The sequence below is a fragment of the Juglans regia genome, chromosome 12 (assembly GCF_001411555.2).
Source record: "Juglans regia cultivar Chandler chromosome 12, Walnut 2.0, whole genome shotgun sequence".
Lineage (NCBI taxonomy): Eukaryota > Viridiplantae > Streptophyta > Magnoliopsida > Fagales > Juglandaceae > Juglans > Juglans regia.
In genome coordinates this window covers 1266947-1290093 of record NC_049912.1, presented here as the reverse complement: position 1 = coordinate 1290093, position 23147 = coordinate 1266947, and the positions used below count along the sequence as shown (strand labels likewise).

Below are 23147 nucleotides of genomic sequence, written 5' to 3'. Positions count from 1 at the left end.
TTGTTTGCACTTCCTGTGGTGTGCATTTAGATCTTTTGTTGTTGTATGCATGATTGTATTTTAATGTTTATGATTCTATGAAATTAGGTGTTTTGTTTCCATGATGATGTCTTCTAATTTACATTATAGATTTAGGTGTTTTTTAGTAATCCTTCATTATGGCTTTATTATTGTTTGTTGGTTCTATTAATAATCTCAAGTAATCATCCAATTGTTTTTCCTTTTGTTGAGTTTAAATGTATAAATTTTTTAGCTTATGGGTTTAAATTTATTCTATTGATTTTTTAAAATTGTATAAGTTGTATTTATGTTTTTTTTTTAAACTTTTTTAGCTTTTTTTTTTTTGACCCAACCTGTAATAGTGACCCATTGATCAGAGTTCTTACTTTCGATTTTGACTCTGATTGGAGTTTTGAAGTCAGAGTACGCTCTTGATCGAAGTTGGAGTTAAAGCTCAACTTCGACTCTGACAGTCGGAGTCGGAGCCCAAAGTTGGGCTTTCCAGCTCCGTCTAAGTCAAAGCCCAACCCTAGCCAAGCTTCATTATTTTTCAAATGTAAGGAAAATAGAAGCAATGACCAATTATGCTTGACATAAAATCACATTTAGAATAGGTGAAAAAACTTATAAATTATTCATACAAAATATTCACTTGTTTTATTTTCTAAGTTGTAAAACATGTGGTTTACTATATTTTATATCCTTTTATAGCGTGAATTCAGCTAAAATATTACACCTATTTCTATTCTAGGGTCAAAACTCATGAATAAGTGAATACTATTTGCTATATATTATATTTATATTGCATTTTCATCTCACTTTGTAAATGTGATACTTTCCATTACTTTTGGTTCATCTTTTAATTTTTTTTAGAAAATCAAAGATTGATAGGAGATAAAATATTAACATAATAAGATAAAAATGATATCAGAATACAGTATGTAGTATATGACAACTAATCACTCTTTTAAGTTAACAAAAAGGGTGAATGAGTGATATATTCAACTCAAATAAGCAAAGTGTAAGCATGAGTGATATGTTATATTTTGTTTAAAAAAATTATATTTAATGTACTACAACAAGCCACATCAATTTGTGGTACATTAGATTAATGAAAAGCAAAAAGTGTTTTTAAACTTTTAGGCCTGTTTAAATAGTGAAAATGTTTCATTTCATTTCATCTAATAATAACAACTTTTCCAAATTCTAATACAAAATATAATAAACAATTCAATTATTTCAAATTTCAAAATAATAATAATATTTTAAAAATATTTTATTCAATTTTCATATTAACTTATCTCATTTCAACTCACTATCCAAACAGTAGATTAAATTTTTACAGATTAGTGATAGATTATTTTATTTTGGAATTAGTTAATTTATCCTTTTATATGAGAGCTAATGATAAATGGTTTATTGGATTTTTCTTAAATGACATGGTTTTTTTGGTACATGGGAGGAGAAGGGGGATTCAATCCTTAAATCGGAAACCAAGATATTGCTAATTGGTCCAAAAGACTTGGCCAAAGACATGGTTTTTTAATGTTAATGACAACTTCGTCTTTTGCAGGGGTGTTTTTTTGAAGTCTCAAAATAGGATTTGGATCAATTTAGAATGTGATGATAGTTCGTGGAGGAAATATAATTACTTGTATACTATACTTAGGGGTGTTTTTTGAAATATCATAAAATGTGTGTTTTTTTTTTTTTTTAAATTTCAGAAATTAATATTTTGAAATCACACATATGATCTACTTAGACAAAATATTTGACTGTTTTCATTCCCTTATTTTTAGATTGTTTTTTAAAGTTATTTTTAGATTTAATAGAAGGAATGTTGGATGTAATTGAGATATTCAGTAACTGGAGTGGGAATAAACAAAAATATGAACAAGTAAAGGGGTAACAAACACGAAAACAAGAAACACAGTTCCTCATAACTTGCTCTCATCTCGTGCGCCTTTTTAGCTCTCGCTTTGTATTGCTCTCTCTTTTCCGGTTACCAGGACTTTCTACCTCACGCTCTCTCCTCTTGGATTCTCCGCGGCGCACGTTAACTCCGGCCGTTCTCTAACCTACGCCCCTCTCCCCGGAGGTGAGCTCCTCTTCCACGCCCCCTTTTCCATGTACTTTTGATATCCGCCTCCTCTTTCTGTCGAAAAGTAAATCACCACCACAGTGGAACCCTAATTTTCGAACCAAGACACGCATACATACTCTTTAAATCAAACCTTTTTTTTAATCACTGTTCTATTATTTTCAATCAATCGAAGTTTGAAATCGATCATAGCTTTTAATTTTGTTTTTGTTTTTTGGCTTTGATCAGGATCAGAGAGAGTTCCTAGGGTTTGGTTGTATTGGATCGTCGATTTTTACTAAAGATCTGTAATAGGAGAACAGTAATCTGTGGGGCAATTCTTTTGTGGTGGAGGGGAAATCTAGGGCTAGGGTTTTGATGCACTGGCGGAAATCCAAATCCGCCAAACGGGTTGCGTTTCGGGTCGGACCCCTGCCATGGCCAATCCCGGAGCCGGGACTAAGTTTGTGTCGGTGAATCTGAACAAATCGTATGGGCAACCTCATCACCATCAACATTCATCTAATCAGAGCTCTTATGGATCTAATCGAACCCGACCCAGTAGTCATGGTGGCGGCGCAGGAGGAGGAATGGTGGTCCTTTCGAGGCCTCGAAGCTCACAGAAGGCTGGGGCGAAGCTTTCTGTTCCACCCCCCTTGAACTTGCCCTCCTTGCGAAAGGAGCATGAGAGATTCGATTTGTTGGGAACAGGGGTTGGGCCCGCTGGTGGGGTTTCGGGAAGTGGGCCAAGGCCAACTTCGTCCGGTATGGGGTGGACTAAGCCGGGCACGATTGCAGTGCAAGAGAAAGAGAATGAAGGGTTTAGTGATCATGGAGCTGATGGAGTTGACCCAGGTTTGAGTAGTGTCGATGGGGTGAGCAGGGGGAGCAGCGTGTATTTGCCTCCCTCGGCTCGGTCAGGCATGGCGGGACCCCCAGCTTCTGCTTCGATTGGACCTCTACCACCACCAGCAGAGAAAGCGACCGTTTTGAGGGGAGAGGATTTTCCATCTCTGAAGGCTGCTCTGCCTTCCACATCAGGTCCTCCACAGAAACAAAAGGATGGTTTGAGTCAGAAACAGAAGCAAGCAGTTGGTAATGAGTCAACCAATGAGCAGAAGGTTGGTTCCCGTTTGAGCTCTCATGGTGGTATGCGCCCTCAAATCCAACCATCCCATCATGGTGTTGTTAATGGTTTGATCGAGAAGGGTGGTGAAAGTCACGGTTTTGGTGGTTCATGGACAGCTCGGAAGCAGGAAGAGTATTTTCCAGGTCCACTGCCGCTTGTTCGTGTGAATCCGAGATCAGATTGGGCTGATGATGAGCGTGACACAAGTTTTGGTTTGACAGACCGGGGTAGAGATCATGGGTTTCCCAAGGGCGAAGCTCACTGGGAAAGAGATTTTGATATGCCCAGGGTTAGCGTTTTACCAAAGAAGCCTGTTCATAACCATTTTGACAGGTGGGGTCAGCGTGACAATGAAGCTGGAAAGGTTTTTTCCAGTGAAGTCTCCAAAATGGACCCTTTCAGCAGAGATGTAAGAATGCCTAGTAAAGAAGGGCGGGAAGGAAACTCGTGGAGAACTGTCTCTCTTCCTAAAGATGGATTTGGTGTTCCAGGAGTTGAAAATGATCGAAGTAGTACCAGTGTGAGGCCGGCTACACTTAATAGAGAGACAATTAAAGAGAACAAATACACAGCATCACCATTCCGTGAAAATGGTAATAATGATATTGGAAGGACAAATATCGGGTATGGACAGGGAGGGAGACACCTAAGGAACAACGCTACAGATCTATATAGCAGCCGAGGGGCTGAAGGGAATACACGAGACCGGTACAGCCATGAACAGCACACCAAATATAGGGGCGATGCTTTCCAGAATAACTTGGTATCTAAATCCTCATATTCCTTGGGTGGTAAAGGGCTTCCTGTTAATGATCCGTTACTCAATTTTGGTAGGGAGAAACGTCCATTCTCAAAGAGTCAAAAACCCTATATGGAGGACCCTTTCCTCAAAGACTTTGAAGCTATAGGTTTTGATGGACGGGATCCCTTTTCTGGGAGTCTCGTTGGGGTGGTTAAGAGGAAGAAAGATGTGCCTAAACAGACTGATTTCCATGATCCTGTAAGGGAATCGTTTGAGGCCGAACTTTTGAGAGTCCAAAAGTTGCAAGAAGAGGAGAGGCAGCGGATCATTGAAGAGCAAGAAAGAGCCTTGGAACTAGCTCGAAGAGAAGAAGAGGAGAGAGATAGGTTGGCTAGGGAACAGGAAGAAAGGCAGAGAAGGTTGGAAGAGGAAGCCAGGGAAGCAGCATGGAGAGCAGAGCAAGAACGACTGGAAGCCATGCAAAGAGCTGAAGAACAGAGGATAGCTAGAGAAGAGGAGAAACAAAGGATTATTATGGAGGAAGAGAGGAGGAAACAGGCTGCTAAGCAAAAGCTTTTAGAATTGGAGCAAAGGATTGCCAAGAGGCAGGCTGAAGCAGGGAAGGCTGGTGGTAATTATCCCGCTACTGCAGATGAGAAGATGTCCGATATGGTAAATGAAAAAGGGATGGCAGACATCGGTGATTGGGAAGATGGTGAAAGAATGGTGGAGAGGATTACAACATCAGCATCTTCTGATTCCTCCAGTCATAATAGGCCATTTGAGATGGGTTCTAGGCCTCACTTTTCAATAGATGGCTCTTCCACCCTGATGGACAGGGGAAAACCTGTTAATTCGTGGAGAAGAGATGCGTATGAGAGTGGGAGCAGCTCAAACTTCCTCATCCAAGACCAAGAGAATGGTCACCATGGTCCCAAGAGAGATTCATCTGCTGGTCGGAGATCGATTTCTAGAAAAGAGTTCTATGGAGGAGCTGGATTTATGTCTTCTAGGACTCATCATCGAGGTGGGATTCCAGAACCTCACATGAATGATTTCACTCATCTTAGAGGGCAGAGGTGGAATCTTTCCGGGGATGGTGATCATTATGGCAAAAATATGGAGATGGACTCAGAATATCATGAGAATCTTGTTGAAAAGTTTGGTGATGCTGGATGGGGTCAAGGTCATTCCCATGGTACTCTTTATCCTCAATATTCTGACCGTTCGTATCCAAATACTGAGGCAGATGGGCCTTATTCTTTTGGGAGGTCACGGTATTCCATGAGGCAGCCTCGTGTTCTTCCCCCTCCATCACTAGCTTCTATGAACAAGACGACCTACAGGGTTGAGAATGAACATCCTGGTCCTACTTTTCTGGAAAACGAGGTACGGTACAATCGTCCAGCTCGAAGTGAACCTAACATGCAGACTGGGTTTGATGATAGTCATCAAGAGAATCTTGAGCAACGTGAACTTGGTAATGTCCAACAACAGAATCCTGAGAATCGGGAGCAAAATTTTGATAATAACGCTACACCAAGGTGTGACTCGCAGTCTTCACTCTCTGTTTCAAGTCCTCCTAGTTCTCCAACTCATCTATCTCATGATGATCGGGATGAATCTGGAGATTCTGCGGTGGCATCAGCTGCAGGAGAAGAAAAAGATGCTCCCCTGTCAGAACAGGAGAATGAACCTGTTGTCTTATCGACCAAAGCTGAGGAAGAAAGTATGGTGACCACCTCAAGTGCTGGTGATGATGAAGAATGGACTATAGAGAATGATGAGCGGTTGCAAGAGCAGGAAGAATATGATGAGGATGAAGATGGATACCAGGAAGAAGATGAAGTGCATGAAGGAGAGGATGAGAATGTTGACCTAAACCGGGAGTTTGAGGATATGCATCTAAAGGAGAAAGGGTCACCTGACATGATGGAAAATTTCGTTTTAGGCTTCAATGAGGGTGTTCCGGTTGGCCTGCCAAATGATGATTTTGAAAGGAGTTCAAGGAATGAAGAAAGTAGTTTTGTGATACAACAGGGATCAACAGATGCTTTTGAAGAACGTGGATGTTGTGATGGACAGGCCCTTAAACCTGTGGATGTTGCTCCTCAAGTGAGCAGTGATGGTTCTTCCAGAGTGTTCCAGGAAACTGAGAAGGCCATGCAGGATTTTGTCATTCAACCCAATTATGCTCATGCATCAGCAGCACGTGAGATTTTAGATCATGCGGAGGCTTCTAGTAGCTCTGGTATGTCAGTTCAGCATCCTGTCCCATCTGTAATCAATCTGGCTTCACATCCTTCATCTAGTCAGACTGTGATGTCTACTGTACCTGCTGTACCGATTCAAACTGAGGTGCCTGTTAAGTTTGGGCTGTTTTCTGGTCCTTCTCTAATACCACCTCCAGTTACGGCCATACAGATTGGCTCTATTCAGATGCCTCTTCACCTGCATCCTCAGGTTGGCCCATCCCTCACCCACATGCACCCATCACAGCCTCCTCTCTTCCAGTTTGGTCAGCTAAGGTACACATCTCCTATATCTCAGGGAGTATTGCCATTGGCTCCTCAATCCATGTCATTTACTCAACCCAATGTTCCAGCCAGTTTTTCCTTAAATCAGAACCCAGGAGGTCCTCTGCCAATTCAACTGGGTCAAGAATCTTCTGCTCATAATCCAATGAAGAACAATGCTGTGTCACTTTCAATGGATAACCAACCAGGCCTTATTTCAAGTCATCTGGAGCATTCCCAAGGAATTGTGTCAAAAGAGGTAAATTCATTTGCTGCTAGAGAGAATGCTGGAAAAGCTGTTAAAAAGCAGCAGGTTCAAACAGAGATTTCCAATTGTGGTGATGACAGTGGGCGGTATGAATCATATCAGCAGGTAGAAGATCAGGGGCACCATAATTCAGTTGTGAAGAACTACAATTCCTTGTCCAATACGAGAGAAAGGCAGCCTCAATATGAAGCAGCATCATCTCAGTTGGTTTCAAAAGAAAAGGATTTAAATGGAACAAAGACTCAAGGGCCGATATCTGGTGGCAGAGGGAAAAGATATGTCTTCACGGTTAAAAATCCTAGCTCAAAATTATCGTATCCAGCTGCTGACACTTCTCACACAGACTTTAATGGATTGCAGAGGAGGCCCCGACGGAATGTTCAGCGCACTGAGTTTCGAGTTCGGGAAAGTGCAGATAAGAGACAATCTACTGGTTTGGTTTCATCTCATCACATTGGGGTGGATGATAAGTCAAATACCAATGGAAGGGGTACAGAAATATCCATGAGAAGTGTGCCTCGGAAGGTGGCTGTGTCAAGTAAGCAATTGAAACCGACACTAGACTCAGCATACTTGACTTCAGGTCCATCTAGATCACAGGAGATGGATTCGGGGAGCAGAAATGAAAAGGGATATGTAAAGGAAACCTTGCCGAGGAGTCACAGCATCCTTCACTCCAGAGAGGGAAACCTTAAAAGGAATATTGGTTCTGAAGAGCTTGTTGATGCTTCTTTGCAAAGTGGCATTGTGCGCGTCTTCGAGCAACCTGGCATTGAAGCTCCTAGCGATGAAGATGACTTCATCAAGGTGCGGTCGAAGAGGCAAATGCTGAATGATCGGCGGGAACAAAGAGAGAAAGAAATCAAGGCAAAGTCTCGGGTCTCAAAGGTTTGAATTCCGTTCCATTTCTCTTTTGGGTGTACATTGCAGGAGTATTTTATTATCTCTAATTGAAATGGTTTATGACAGATGCAGCGTAAACCTCGTTCTACTTCACAGAACACTATCATCCCAGCCAAGTTAAGTAAAATTTCTGCATCAACAAGTAGAGAAGCATCAAAGAGCCTTCGGCCTGACCTTGTTTCGTCTGACGGACGGGGCTTGGCAAACATTGAAGTATCCTCCGGATTTAACACTGCCATAGTCTCACAACCATTGGCTCCAATTGGTACTCCTGCTGTGAAAACTGATTCTCAAACTGATGTGCGATCCCAAGCAATCAGGTATCTACTCACGTGAAGACTATTTATATTTTATAAATGATATGAAATCTCATATTTTCTTCTACAGATCCCTCCAGACAGGCTCCGTTCCTACAGTAACTGGTGGTGGCAAGAGCATTGGACCAGGAGAGATTTTTGACAGCAAAAATAAGGTCTTCCTTGGACCACAAGTGGTGATTGACGTGGTCCTTGATAATGCCCGGACATCATCATTGGGGCCTTGGAATAATTCAAGGATTAATCAGCAGGTATGCAAAGCTTTGCTGCTAACAGTTGGACTGTTCTCACATTCAAGTGCTTCCATGTATAATGTTCATAGTCAGCGCTACTTTTTGCTAGGTGCTCTCTTTGTATGAGTTGAATCAACTATGATTGGAAAATGAGTCAAGATTTATGTTTGGCCCAACCCCCTGGGGAATTTGCTACTCTGAAACTCAATCTGATTACAAGCTAATTGGCTCATTATTTTGTTGGTCTGTTGTAATAATTTGCTTATTATTTCTGTCAAGAATCTGAATCTGACTTCTCTGGCAGGTTATGGCCCTAACACAAACACAACTTGATGAGGCTATGAAGCCTGAACAATTCGATTCTAATGCTTCTGTTGTAGATCATAATAACTCTGTTAGTGAGCCCATCATGCCATCATCATCCATCTTGACAAAGGACATGTCATATTCTTCTGCCACGAGGCCAATCAACTCCCTGCTTACTGGGGAGAAAATCCAATTTGGTGAGCATCTGCTCTCTTGTGTACTTGGAATATATGGGGCTTGTAATTGTCTCACTTGAATAAAGAATTTGTCTCCTGCACAGGTGCAGTTACATCTCCAACAGTTCTCCCTCCTAGCAGCTGTGCGGTTTCTCTTGGTATTGGCCCTCCAGGTCCATGTCGGTCTAATATCCAAATATCTCACAATCTTCCTGGAGCTGAGGATGATCGCAATCTTTACTTTGGAAAGGAGAAAAATGTCCCCAAATCTTGTGTTCACTTGGAGGATTGTGAAGCTGAAGCTGAAGCTGAAGCAGCTGCTTCAGCGGTTGCCGTTGCAGCCATCAGCAATGATGAGATTGTTGGAAATGGGCTGGGTGTTTCCCCTGTCTCTGTGTCAGATACGAAAAGCTTTGGAGCTGATATTGATGGAATAACAGCAGGTGGTTTTTTCTTGTCCCATCCTAATATTAACTTGGTTTATTGGTATACATTATGTTGAAGTGTATTCTTAATCTTTGGCAGGTGTAGATGGTGACCTGCAATTAGAAAGTCAATCAAGGGCAGAAGAATCTATCAGTGTTGCTCTTCCTGCTGATCTATCTGTTGAGACCCTGCCAATTTCCTTATGGCCACCCTTGGCGAGTCCACAAAACTCCTCAAGCCAGATGCTTTCTCATTTTCCTGGAGGACCGCCTTCTCATTTTCCCTTTTACGAGATGAACCACATGTTGGGGGGGCCTATCTTTGCTTTTGGACAACATGATGAATCTTCATCCACCACTCAATCACAGCCCCAGAAGAGTAGTGCATCAGCTTCAGGGCCACTTGGGACCTGGCCACAATGCCATTCTGGTGTAGATTCATTCTATGGCCCTCCTGCTGGATTTACCGGCCCCTTCATCAGTCCTCCAGGAGGCATCCCAGGGGTTCAAGGCCCTCCACACATGGTTGTTTATAGCCATTTTGCACCAGTTGGACAATTTGGACAAGCTGGCTTGAGTTTCATGGGTGCCACTTATATCCCGTCTGGCAAGCAACCTGATTGGAAGCACAATCCTGCGTCAACTGCTTCGAGTGTGGGTGAGGGGGATATAAATAATTTGAATATGGTTTCTGCACAGCGCACTCCTTCAAACATGTCCTCTCCTATCCAGCATCTTTCCCCTGGGTCGCCTCTCCTGCCAATGCCTTCTCCTTTGGCCATGTTCGATGTATCTCCTTTCCAGGTATAGATTGTGGGTAGGGGAAAGCCTCCCCTAAAATGCTTTACACACACGCACGTCTCTATGTATGTATATGCTGGGCGGAGGTGATTTTAAGCAGCATAATTCTTGTAGAGGTAGAAGCCATACAAGCCATCTAGTTTAATTAGTCGATATTACTTTTCTTCTTCCTTTATGGTATAACTAACCGGGTGGTGAACATTTTTGTCCCAGTCTTCTCCTGACTTGTCAGTCCAAGCTCGTTGGCAGCACTTTCCTGCTTCACCTCTTCAATCTATTCCCCAGTCAATGCCATTGCAAAAACTGGCAGAAGGTGCTCTTACATCTCAATTCAGCCATGGGCCTGCTGTTAACCAGACATTAACTGCCAACAGATTCCCTGATTCTCGAAGTTCAATGCCATCTGACAGCAGCCGGAATTTTCCTGTGCCAACTGATGCAACTGTCACCCAGTTCCCCGATGAATTAGGGTTAGTAGATCCTGCAAGCTCCTCTGGCACTGGGGCTCAGTCACAAGCTGTGGTCACTAGTAGCTCATCAGTAAGCACCGTTGCTGATGCTGGCAAGACTGATCTTCAAGCACGCAGTAGCAAAAACAGCAGTGGCCACAGCACAAATTCCGTTTTTAAGACTCAGTCATCTCAGCACAAGCAGTATGGTCATTCCTCGGGGTATAGTTATCAAAGAGGAGGTGGGGTTTCCCAAAAGAATAGTTCGGGGGCCGAATGGACCCATCGCAGAATGGGGCTCCAGGGAAGGAATCAGTCTTTGGGTGCAGAAAAAAGCTTTCCCTCTGCAAAGATAAAGCAAGTTTACGTGGCCAAACAGACTACAAGTGGGACATCAACAGTGTCATAAGGAACATAAAACGGAACTACATGGATTCGAGGAGAAAAGCATCAGATTGACGCATTTCTCGAAATGACAATTTTGGTTTACTTTTTGCAGCATTTATGGTACTACTGCTAGGATCCAACTAGTGTTCAGGTGTGGTTTTTGTTGATCTATCGATCTTTATGATCGTTTTCCCAATTAAAGTTTGTAGAACTGGGTGGTAAATACCAAATTTTTAATCTTCTAGGTATTTTCGACGAGGAAGAGATGGGTTTATTGTGCTATTGGTGCCTCGCAATCGGTCGTAGTCCATCATGTATGTTGGCTGCAAACCACATTATTAATTTCTTGGGATTGATGTATTAATTTTGTTTTTTAATGATCCAGGTAATATTTTTTGCTTGTGATGAATGTATGCCGAGGTTGCTTGTTTTACTTTTCCCTCCCATCATTTTGAGCTTATTTCTCTTCTTGTGTTTACAAATTATATGTCCGGCTGAGGTTGATTCTGAATTTGTGCCAATATTTCCGGAATGTTCATGAAGACATACAAAACTAAATTTTGTTGGTTTTTATTCTCCACAGAAAAAAATGCGCAGGATGGAAGATGGAAAGGAAGGATGAGTTAGGAGGGGACTGATTTGGTTATACAAACCAAACAATCTCATCTTATATAGGCCCTGTTTGGATGTAGAGATATTTCATATTATCTCATATTATCATTATAATTTTTTTAAATTTTTACATAAAATATAATAAATAATTTTATTTTTTCAAATTCAAAAATAATAATAATATTAAAAAATAATATTTTAACAATATTTTATTCAACTTATCTAAAATCATTTTATTTTATATTATCTCCTCATTATAACTTTTCTAAACCCTCTTATAAAATATAATAAATAATTTAATATTTTCAAATCTTAAAATAAAAATTAATCATTACAACTTTTTTAAAATTTTACACAAAATATAATAAATAATTTATTATTTTAAAATTTTAAAATAAAAATAATATTTTATCCAATTTTATCGTATAACCAAAAAAGGTCAAGTGGGTCTTTCTTTTTAGGTTTCGTAAATGCGGACCGTAGAGATTAAAAGGCAGGTTTGGTAATCAAAACAAAATATAAAATTCTCATCTCATCTCATCATTACACATTTTTCAAATCTCCATACAAAATATAATAAACAATTCTACTTTTTCAAATCTCAATACACCTTTTTCAAATCTCAAAACAATAATAATATTAAAATATAATATTTTAAACTTTAAAACAAAACACAAAATTCTCATCTCATCCCCCAAACCTGCCCTTAACTCTTAGCACGCGTTTAAAAGAAATATAAGGAAATTTGACAAAAGTTCGCGTCGGATTCTAATTCAACAACTTAAATTGCCCTACCAACCCAACCAAACGGGTAGTAAGATCAGGACAGGAAAAATATCGCCGAACTTTCTTTGTAATTAACAAGCATGGCAAACTTCTTTTTGTAAAGAACAATGATAAAAATAAAAAAATTATTTTACAACCCACATTACAATTAGCTAATATAATAAGTCAACAGCAACAATATAATATACACGCACAGTAGTTACTAATTACCATGCCCTATCTTGGATCCAATCGTTCATTCATAAGTCAGAACACTTAAAAGGAAAAAAAAAAAAGTCTTTGAACTACTTCCATATCGTCCAATATATATGCTCCATAATGTGTGGCTGTAACAATAATAGTAGATTACAGAAACAGCATAATCCAGAAATATCCCTTCACTGCAAAGGATCTCAAACTCTCAACAAGCTTGATCCTCCGAGTATGCCTGCCTAGTACCCATATGTTCTCTTCATCATCCAGATAAACTCGTCAGCACTAACTTCTCCATCATCTATATGTTTCAAAAGCAAAACATGTCCAAAATCATTATTTACTACAACTCCTAAAGAGTAAATAATTTAATATACTTTCCAAAGAGAAAGAAACAATAGAATTTGACGAAATGCATGAACAAAATAAAATTATAAACAGTGACACTAACGATCACCCCCCCCCCCCCAAAAAAAAAAAAAAAAAAAAAAAAAACGGCTGAAAAGAAATGCAAGTCCAGTGTTCTGCATGTAATCAAAATCGATGGGGTAAAATTGTAAAAAAAAAAACCCTCAAAGTACCACCCCATTCCTGCTATAACCCATAACAGCTCACCCCTCAAAACCAACCCATTGTTGCATTGCCTCTCCAATTAGATTGGAGAATTAAATTGGATGATATTACCCTTGTTTATAATAAAAATTATATAATTTTCGTCCACTCAAAAAACAAGAAAAAATAAAACAAAACAATGGTAGTCCACTATGAGAGTATGTTCAGGGCTCCTGTAGTGGTGGCCACGACTCTCATGGTGGGCCACCAATTTGACTCGATCTGACCAGGAAGCAACCCAGTACAAATTTGAGAATCGAGTTTGGAGGGTGAGGTATCATGTCATAGTTTGGAGGTGTATTTGAGAATCGAGTAATAGTTTGAAATAATTACTTTGAAATTCAACCAGATAAGTTTCAGACAATAAATAAAAGATTAAAAAAAGAAGCTGGCAAAATGTAAAAGCTACATCCAACGTGTAAGAATGCAAACTCACGATCACGGTCAGCTTCCTCAATCATGTCTTGAATGTCCTTGTCAGTGAAGCTCTCACCCAGCTCCTTCGCGATACGCTTAATGTCTGACCCAGATATCTTTCCCTAAATGCAATGAAAAGAGAATACAGTTAGTAACAAGAAGAAACATAGAAAATGTCTGACAGAACCAATCCTTACATTTTTATCTTGATCAATAATGCGGAAAGCTTTCATGAGCTCCTCCTTAGTGTCCCTTTCTCCAATTTTGGCTGTCATCATGTGCACAAATTCATCAAAATCAATTGCACCACTACCATCCTTGTCCACATCTGCAATCATTTGAGTGATTTGCTGGAATGACACAGTTGAGAAATACATTAGCCATGTTGTCATGTTGTCAAAAGTCTAGAATCAAATTCCGGGACAAAGAGAAAACTACATGACTCAATATAAGTCAAGAACATTCTCCTAGGACTACTGAAGGAAGGAGAACCAGATGCATTACATTAGTTACTAAGATATTACCCTGAAGAGAGTCTAGCATATGCCTAGACTTAACCAAGAAGATTCATGATTGCAACCAAATTGATCGAGATAAAAGGAAATAATACAACATACAAGCACTGCAGACACACACACACAGACACAGAGATACCCTGCCTTTATCTAAGGAGCAACTGTGGAAGGGTAATTAGTAATTACCTCTTCCGTCATCTCGAAACCAAGGGCCCTGTTAAGAGAAGATCCAAGTTATGATGATTTCATGACTAGTCAACTCAGAGTACTTGGTACATCAGGCATGAATTTCATACCTCATGGCGACATTCAGCTCCTTGGCATCAATAGTGCCTAAAGAACAAGGTCAAACAAAAACTTAATCGCAAAAATAAAAAATAAAAAATAAATGTTGCAATGACAAATATAACAACAAACCATTTTAATACCTGAGCCATCAGTGTCAAATAGCTCAAATGCTTCCTTAATCTCTTGCCTCTTCTGCTGAGTTAAACCGTGCAAACGTCCTCTGGGTTTATCTTTCCTGGATGTTCCTCTATAGAGAGTCGCCTGATGGGATGATTACATATTTAAAAAACTGATATTATTTACCAAGTATGGCTCTCTAAAAAGCGTCAAGAAAAATCAAAACAACACGATTAACATTTTTACTTGGTGATCTATACATTCAAACAGGGTGCTCCACTATGGCAGTAAACTACGTAGAATAAGGTCAGGAACCGTTAGAGAAAGACTTGTTGATCTTCTTATATTCTCAAATAAGATGAAAGCGAGAGTATACTAGTCCTAAACGAAGTCGCTGCCTTCAGGTGTCCCTAACTAATTTTTACCATAACAAAAGTCAACCGTATTCAAGATGCCAAATGGCTAAAAACTGCCGAAGCATATGGAAAGCACTAAGATTTTATTAAATGTATTGTGACCTTAAAAGCATAATTCGAAAGTAAGTTCGTACGAAAATTAACCATATGAAAATAAGAACTCAAATGATAATTATATCATAATCAAATTACTTTTAACCATATGACCCTAACCCTTCACATTTTTCTGATTGAAGTAAATTCACAACCGGAAGCATCGTCTACCATATAATTTCGGGTTAATGCAACGATCATACCCTAAAACCTAGATCATGATATTATAATTTTCAAAATGCAGAATAAAAAAGGCATCAGAATCAATCCCGGAGATTCACAAAAAAAAAAACCCCTCGTGATCAATTGAGGAATCAAACTAGGGTTTCGTAAGAAAACGTACCATTGGCTTCGGTCTGGGAGAGGGAGTTCGCAAACGCTTCAAGATTATTAATGAAAATCTTCGAACAAGCACCTTGGGGCTGGGATCCAAAAGTTTTCAATACGATCTGATATGCTTTGACGCTGTCGATTTGAGGAAAAATGTCGGGAAGAAGGCACGAAAGACGAAGGGATGCGGGTGGTGTTTGTAAACATGGGCTGGAAGAGTGTAGACTCGGCCCATTTAGAATTGGCTATGTTCGAATGTCAAGATTACTTAATCCATCTTAAATTAATTATTGATGAAAAATGTTATTTTTTCAACTTTTCAAAACTCATTTAAACCTATTTCATACATTCAAAATTCAAATATATATCACAACTTATTTATATTTAAACATATCTCAATGAGATTCACAAAATAATACTATTTATAAATCAACTCATATCATCTAGATCACATTAACATCCAAACTCAGCGAAAATAATCTTTGTCTTCCAAGTAATTGTAATGTAGTGGTTTTAGATGGAAATTACACAATACATCATCTATATGACATAATTTGAGTTGTAATATTTAATTTTTAAAATTTATTAAAATTATGTCACGTGTATGGTGTGTGGTATAAAGACCTTTAAATAAAATTATTCATTTTAAAATTTATAAATCTAACATCAAGTTTCATCAATTTATAAATATAATTTTGTAAAATATCTTTGTGAACCAAACATTTCTCTAATTTTGTAAGAGGTATTATTTATTGGGGTTATGTAAGAATAGATGAGGTAATCTGAATATTTTCTTTAATGTATTTTGTATTGGAGTCGGGTTTGCTAAAATGAATAGGCAGAGTTAAAAAGTTTGCATATAATTTTTTTATAATAATTTTTGTATATTTAGCTTTTCCTGAAATTACTAAGCTTTGCAAATGATTAGAAGAGAAGTTCCAATAAAATATTTTTTATATAGATCAAAAGATGTTTAAATTGAAACAAAGATTTTTTTTTCTTTCGAAAAATTAGTTAGCCAAACATGGCCTTAAGGTAGGTACTCATAGAATTTGGACAAGTAATACTTTTGCCTTGTTACAAGATCTCATATCATTAGAAATTAATGATATAAAAATAAATTTGATGATATGGAAAAATGTGATAGAATGATCGTTTATATTTGAGGCATGGGAAGAGAACTCTATCTCATCTCATCTCAACATTATAATTTTTTCAAACTTCCATACAAAGTATAATAAACAATTCAACTTTTTTAAATTTTAATTTAATTTTTTCAAATTTCAAAACAATAATAATATTTAAAAATAATATTTTAAACTTTCATCTAAAATAAAAAATTCTCATCCATACAAGTTCTGCGTATATCATGTAAAAAACTCCTAATTGTATAGAAAGTGAACTCCAAAATCCTAATAATTAAACGGAAGCCTTCATTTTGTAGCAAACTAATATTCATGCAAAGAGAGCACTCGTATGTAGTAATTTCTTTGAGGAAATCAATAGGTAATGATGTACAAATGTATTTGGACCGACCCTAATATTAAACAAATACCATTCAAGTGAATATACGTGGAATCTATGAGCTATATATTAACTTAACTTAGATGACAAATTTGGCAATTCCAATGCATCTGTATTTTTACATCTTAGACAAATTTTAGATTGCAGGAGCATATAGCTTAGCCAATGCGAGTGCTGAATACGCCGACCGAATCAATTAGCTCCTCATGCAGTGAAAAACTCCTGCAAGGATTCCAGAATTCGGTCTGCTACTTCCTGCCCAAACAACCTCGGCAAGCTCATGCCCAGATCAATTTCAATGGTCTTTTTCTTGACCAACCCGTCTCTCTTCTCCAAATAAGCTCTCTCGACCTCTGCCACCTCTCTCTCCCCACAAGCACAGCGATCCAACCAGATGTCCAGCAACTCCTTCGCAATGGGATTTATACTACTCTTTACGACCTCCTCCATGCGTCCTGGTCCACTTGTCCCGGTGTCGATGCGAGCCATTATAGCAGTGGGAGAGACTAGAGAACGGATGTAGAGGGAGGAAGAGACATAGGGTACAACCTCGGGAATTTTCTCGAGCACCTGTCTTCGTGTCTCTAGTTGGGTGTCTTCGTAGAATGTCTGAATGTAGTCCGGGTAGAGAACGAGTTCTTTCCGAGGAGGCAGATCGAGGATGAGAACTAGCGACGTCGGGCTGCCCTGGATGAGCTCGATTAGAAAATTTGGTGCATCGGTGGAAGAGTTCAGGTAGGCTGAGAGGCTTGTTATGTTCAATGCTCCTCCCGTTGGTAGCTCACAGTGTATCCAGCTACCCAATATAAAATCAATCTGATACATAATCTCAATGTTTAGACATTCAAAAATCAACGAAAAGCAAACGTCAGTTACCAAGACACATTCAAGATGCAACGAAGATAAATACGAGGCTTCCTGAAGTGAACGCCCAAAACAAAGAATCGGTGGTGCAAGAAAACTGCAAAACTAAAAGACATTATTGGTGGTTGTGCAGAAAGATCGACCTTTTCCCCATTGCTAAAATAAAATCCAAAGCCGGAACCAAGCTGGCGAGCCAACGTTGGTGCCAAGAGAACAATGCCTCATTCAAATACGTTGCAAGTTTGATCTTAAAAGCCACACTTTGAAATTATAAGCACCAAAGCCTGTACTTATTAAAATCGGAAGTTCGAAACGGGACATGCCCACTCATTGCCAATTTCACAGTTTTCACCGACGAAGGGCAGTACTCCTTCAGCATCAATGTCAATGTTATTATCTTGTCATTAATAAGCTCATGGAAATAGAGCTGGGATTGAATATTGTAAATTAAAGGATTAAAGGTTAAGCTTTTGGGAAAACTGGTCATCATTTAACGATTATGTCTGTCGTACAGCTTTATCCCGAAGATTAGGGAATTGTTCACATAGAAGTAAGACTTGTTCTTGGACTTTTTCCTCTTCGAGAGTGGGGCTTGGTTGGAGCGCTCGGGTCCTCTAATGGCGGCTCGGGCGGAGTCTTGGTTGAGGTTTCCAAGTTTGATGTGGGTGTGGAGGCCATGGAGGAAAAGACAGGGGATCGACCTCGAATAATGGAAGGAGGAATGCGAGGGAGAGCTGAAGTATAAACTGAATCATCACTTCCTCGGGAATCTGGGTTCGAATACAGACTCCAGATTATAACTCCCTTTCCCATTTAATTTAGAAATTCCATTAAAGTACCTCTCTTGGTACTCATAATTTCATAAAGATCGAAAGGAGAGGGGGAAAAAATACCTGGGAGGGCTTGTGGCCCGATCTGACATGAAGCGTCGCACTGGCTGTCCCTGTCTGGTTCTGATAGTACTGTACATCCGGTGGCAGAGTGCATGGAAGCAGCTGCGAGCCAAGGCGGTTCTCCAATGTGGACACGAGATCAAGCATCAGGTCTCTGTGTGGGGCTGAGACGTATGGGAAATCCATGAATTTGGTTCGCCCTTGGTTGTGCGGCTCCATGCGAGCAGACGCTGCGGACGCAGAGAAGGAGACCTGGGGCCTCAGTGGGTTTGAGGAGGATGAAAAGACGGGGAGCGGAAGAGGAGTAGAGAGTGGTGCACGGCGGAAGATGACAGCCATTCGTTCCAAGTTTCCAACTCCACAGTTCATAAGTACCCTCGCTGATATCTTTATCTTGAATCCACGGTAACTTTATCCGTCAGTATGAACAGTAAAATCACTGGTCATATGAACAGTAATTATATAAACAGTAATTTCCTTAGGAAAATTATTAGTGTCAATATCTTTATTTTTTATTGTTTAAAAACATAAAAAATGAATATTATTTTAGAAAATATATAAAAACAACATTCACGATTTTTTCAAACAAAAATAAAAACTATAAAGCATAAAAAACTTCAAAAGATCGAAAAACATACAAAATATATATTTTTTTAAATTTAAAAGGAAAAGTCTTCTTGTAAGTGAGCTCATGCACCAATACTGATGTAATGTATCTATTTAATGAAACGGTGTGAATTAAAATTTATTGTCTTTCTAATTTTTAAAGAATATTTTCTTCCTTTTTAATCTAAGAAATTTTTTTTATTTCATGAGAATTTTGTCGGCGATGTTATCTTTTTAAGTGAGAAAGGATCGGGGTATTGCAATTTATTGAAAATTTGAGGGCAATAGACCAAATTAATTAGTGATTGCATATTGAGAGATAATTAAATAGGGGTTTGTTTATTTTTCCTTAATTTTCTTAGTTACACACATTTTATTAATATGTAAACTTGGGTTTTATCTTCTATCGTGATTTGCTTCAAACACTAGATTTGAGAAAAGAGAAAACCTTCTTGCAGGTGTCTCTTACAACCTGCATATATCGGAGCCCAATCACAAGTTGCTACATGTGTGGTACATAAAGACAAGATAGGCACGTTCAAACAGGGAGTAAACACTCCTGAAACGAAAACACTCCCTCTCTCTCTACTCTCTCGAACGAAAACACTCCATCTCTCCCTGCTCTCTCGATCCTGAAAGGCAATAACCCTCTCTCACTTGACGAAAAACTCCCTCTCTCTATGCTCTCTCGATCCCGAAAGGTGAAAACCCTCACTCATTCAACGAAATCTCACTCTCTTTGAATCTCTGATTTTGAAGGTTATGCTCTGCTCTCTCACTTCATCTCCGTCACTCTCCTTCCCTCTCGTGACCCGGGAATGACCTCAGAGGTAGTGCCGCACTAAACCTGCAAGAAAGACGTTGAGGTAGTGGCCATTTGGATTTGGATTGAAATTTTTCTTCTCCTAACAGTAGATTAGGGTTTTAATTTTTCTAATCCCTAATTTTTGGTTGTTTATTTTTGTAGGTTTTTTTTTTTAAATCTATTTCCCACAAAACCCTAACCCTCCCTCAACTCCACCGAAGAATGAAGGTAATTTTCTCCACGTTTCAATCTGCAACCCAATTCATAGTGTACGCATTTTTTTTTTTGGGCAAATTTCCCTCACCAAGCAAATTTGTAGTATTAATATATGTGGTTATAGGTGTAAAACTACATGTTCCACTCTGTTTAGAGGTCGGTCTCATGTCCCTTTTGTTGGATAGCATATACTATGAGGTGTTATTGTCTTATAATGACGTGGGATAGGCTTATATGCACTTCCCACAACTTACTGTTTTTTTTATTTATTTTAGAAGGTATTGATCCCCTCCACATTTCAATCATATCCACCCAGAATTATTACGCTCAATTCTGAATTTCATCAGGACAGGGGTCCAACCCCACAAAAGTATTTTTGATGTTTCCTTGTTCATCTAAATGTTGCTTTTATTCAGTATTTGCCACAGATTTGTAATGTAGTACCCAACCTATCTGTAATGTGAAATATCCTACCTAAAATTGAATCAAAATACATTTATTATATACTTTAGTGCTTTTTTTATATTTAATGGTGCCATAATTAGAATATAAATGGCCATGAAACCAAAGCTAGTATAACCGATGTATAAAATGCAGTATAACAACGGTGCTAGTTGTAGTCCAAGTTCTTGGAGTTCAAGAGCAAAAGATGAAGCTGGGTTGGATAGACCACTTTGCCACTATGGGATTCCATCAAAGCTAAGGATTTTTGCCAAAGATACTAGTTTTAGCAGACGGTTTTCCAATTGTCCAAATATAAGATAGACAAACAATGCGAGTTTTTTCAATGGATTGATTTTGAAATTGAACAAAACAGTTGTTGCAAAATGACATTGGAGTTAGTTCAAATAAGGAACAACATGATCAATCAAGCACGTGTAATGACTGAAGAAGCAAAATTCAAAGTTATGGAAAAGAAGTACTAGGAAACTGTAACAACCCAATCCTAAGATTAGGCAATAAGATAAGTTTTATGTATTCTTTTCTTATAACTATAAATATTCTATTATTATTATTCTTATTATTATTATTATTATTATTATTCTTATTATTATTTTAAATTTATTAATTTTAATAAGATTTTTATAATTTTATTATTGGTATTTTATTATGACCCAATTTTGCAATAGTTTTGAATTTTAAGTTTTATTTCTTCTTAACTGATTAGCCTCATCCTTATCCCCTAATTGATAAATCCAAATCCCATTGGGAGACCAACTCATATCAGAAAGCCCTACCATATATCCTTCATTTTTCCTCTATAAAAGCTCACAAAGCCTCTTTTTAAATACAACACAAAACATGGACAAACCTTCCCCCATGCACGTCTCAGCCTTGCTTCACAACAAGCCACCGTCGCATACAAGCAAAACAAAGAGCACACCCATGCCATGGAAAACACCGAGCACCACCCCAGTCAACCACCCATGATTTGAACTGTAGCCGAAGACCTCTGACACCTCGCCATGCATGCAAACCTCCGCCGCTAGCAGCTCCGAAAGTCGACCACCGTAAGCCTAAAACATGCACGACGAACGCAGCCCTGTTTTGCACCCATCAAACAAAGCACCGTCAGCAACAACCATGAAGGGCCACAACTGGACGACGAAACCACTGCGGCAACTCCACTGCCCAGACATGCATGACCGCGAAGACCTCCAAGCACTGTCACACATGCACCACGCTGCGGCTTCTTGCACCTGTAGATGAGACGCAGCCAACCTTGGTTGTTCCACCACCACCTTATGCCAGGGACAGTTTAGGCATCACAGAAATTGCAGTGAAGACTTTCTGTCACCCCAGGTTTGCCGCACACCACCTTTGCCTCGACTGCCTCACGGTGATCTCATCTCCCTTTGTTATTCTCGGCTAGGCAGTCCTCTCTCTCTCTCTCTCTCTCTCTCTCTCTATCACGGCGTCACACCACCCTGCCCAGAGACCCAGTTGCGTCGTCGACCACTTCCAGCCGCCCAGAACCGCCAAATCGTGCCGCTGCCCCTCTTTCTATGAGTCCTCTGCCTCACACGCCTCTCGCTTGCCCTCTGTTTCTCTTCACAACATTGGTTGCCTTAGGTTTTGTTTTTAGTTTGCTTCGTAAAAATGTTATGAGTTTTACACAAATACCTTTTAGGCTTTAACACCTTGCCTTGTAGCTTTCCTATGCATTTCACTGAATATTCTTTTTAGTAACATTACGTTGCTGCCCTTCGGATGTAAGCCATGGCAGAATACTTGGACTTATGCTGGACTTGATTTTATCATACTTATGCTTTGAGTTAAGTTACTCGATATTGACTTGTAATAATGGGCTTAATATTTTAAAGTTAGGTTAATTTTATTAAATAAATATATTAGTCATAGGCTCATTTTTATAAGAAAATGTTTAAGAAATTTGTACTTTAAAGTAAACGTTTGAACCTATTATTTTAGTTAATATTCTTCTTTGTCTATTTAGTCGGATTTTAAGAAATTTATTAAGTTATATTTTAAATAGAAATTAAGGAATATGTTATTAGTTTGAAATAATTATGTTAAGAAAGGAAATCTATTTTAGGATTTGGGGTTTTTATGATTTATTTAAAATAGCCTAAGTATTCTATTAAATTATAATATTTTATTAGTATTTAAGTAATTTAAAATATCAGGATTTATTGATTTTGGTATTAAACAGAATATTTATTCATTATATTCTACAGTATGAATTTAAATTAAGTGGAATATTAGGACATATTTTCTTAGACAGATTTAGTGATATTTAATACTTCATATAGGTGACAAGCTATGAAGTGAGTTTCAGGAAGTAGCGCAGCGAGGTAAGTAATTTGATCGTAAATTAAGATCATCACATTTCAGTTTATATATAAGTATTATTCAAGCCAGTTCATTGATAGCCATTATTTATGAACTACCCATGTCATATGCAAACATGTCATTCAGCATAGCATACAATCATGTCATTTCTCATCATGTTCAAATTCAGAAATTATAATTATGTATATATTATGTCATGCATCGCATGTGTATAAAACATGTAAGCTATCTTAAGTTTAAGTGCAAGATAACATCAAATCAGTTAATCAGAGGACATTCAGATGCATGGTACCAATGCAGTTCAGTTTCAGGGTGGAT

At 38.7% G+C, this 23147-nt stretch overlaps 3 protein-coding genes across 5 annotated transcripts; 1 reads left to right on the top strand and 2 right to left on the bottom strand.

The window, feature by feature from the left end:
• The first annotated feature begins 1968 nt into the window (after window positions 1–1968).
• LOC108985749 lies at window positions 1969–11165 on the top strand. 3 transcript variants are annotated; one of them, XR_001995244.2, is made up of 9 exons: window positions 1969–2098; window positions 2330–7623; window positions 7705–7958; window positions 8026–8206; window positions 8493–8691; window positions 8775–9113; window positions 9196–9899; window positions 10110–10883; window positions 10978–11165. XR_001995244.2 is itself a non-coding variant. In XM_018958173.2 (8 exons), exons 2-8 carry the CDS (start codon window positions 2518–2520, stop codon window positions 10752–10754), a joined length of 7428 nt encoding a protein of 2475 aa, XP_018813718.1. In that variant the 5' UTR covers window positions 1969–2098; window positions 2330–2517; the 3' UTR covers window positions 10755–11165. The 3 variants fall into 3 exon arrangements, 1 of the variants encoding a protein (XP_018813718.1); XR_004797784.1 differs by having other exon boundaries at window positions 9196–10012; window positions 10110–11165; XM_018958173.2 differs by having other exon boundaries at window positions 10110–11165.
• A 1073-nt stretch (window positions 11166–12238) lies between these two features.
• Window positions 12239–15367, bottom strand: LOC108985772 (caltractin). The gene is made up of 7 exons (XM_018958194.2): window positions 15124–15367; window positions 14295–14415; window positions 14163–14199; window positions 14053–14080; window positions 13549–13701; window positions 13371–13473; window positions 12239–12623 (listed from the first exon to the last, which is right to left on the bottom strand). The coding sequence occupies exons 1-7, from the start codon at window positions 15124–15126 to the stop codon at window positions 12562–12564; spliced, it is 507 nt and encodes a 168-aa protein (XP_018813739.1). The 5' UTR covers window positions 15127–15367; the 3' UTR covers window positions 12239–12561.
• A 1197-nt stretch (window positions 15368–16564) lies between these two features.
• On the bottom strand, window positions 16565–18770 carry LOC108985767 (red chlorophyll catabolite reductase, chloroplastic). Its single transcript, XM_018958187.2, has 2 exons — window positions 18392–18770; window positions 16565–17450 (listed from the first exon to the last, which is right to left on the bottom strand). The coding sequence occupies exons 1-2, from the start codon at window positions 18758–18760 to the stop codon at window positions 16839–16841; spliced, it is 981 nt and encodes a 326-aa protein (XP_018813732.2). The 5' UTR covers window positions 18761–18770; the 3' UTR covers window positions 16565–16838.
• Between the last annotated feature and the right edge of the window lie 4377 nt (window positions 18771–23147).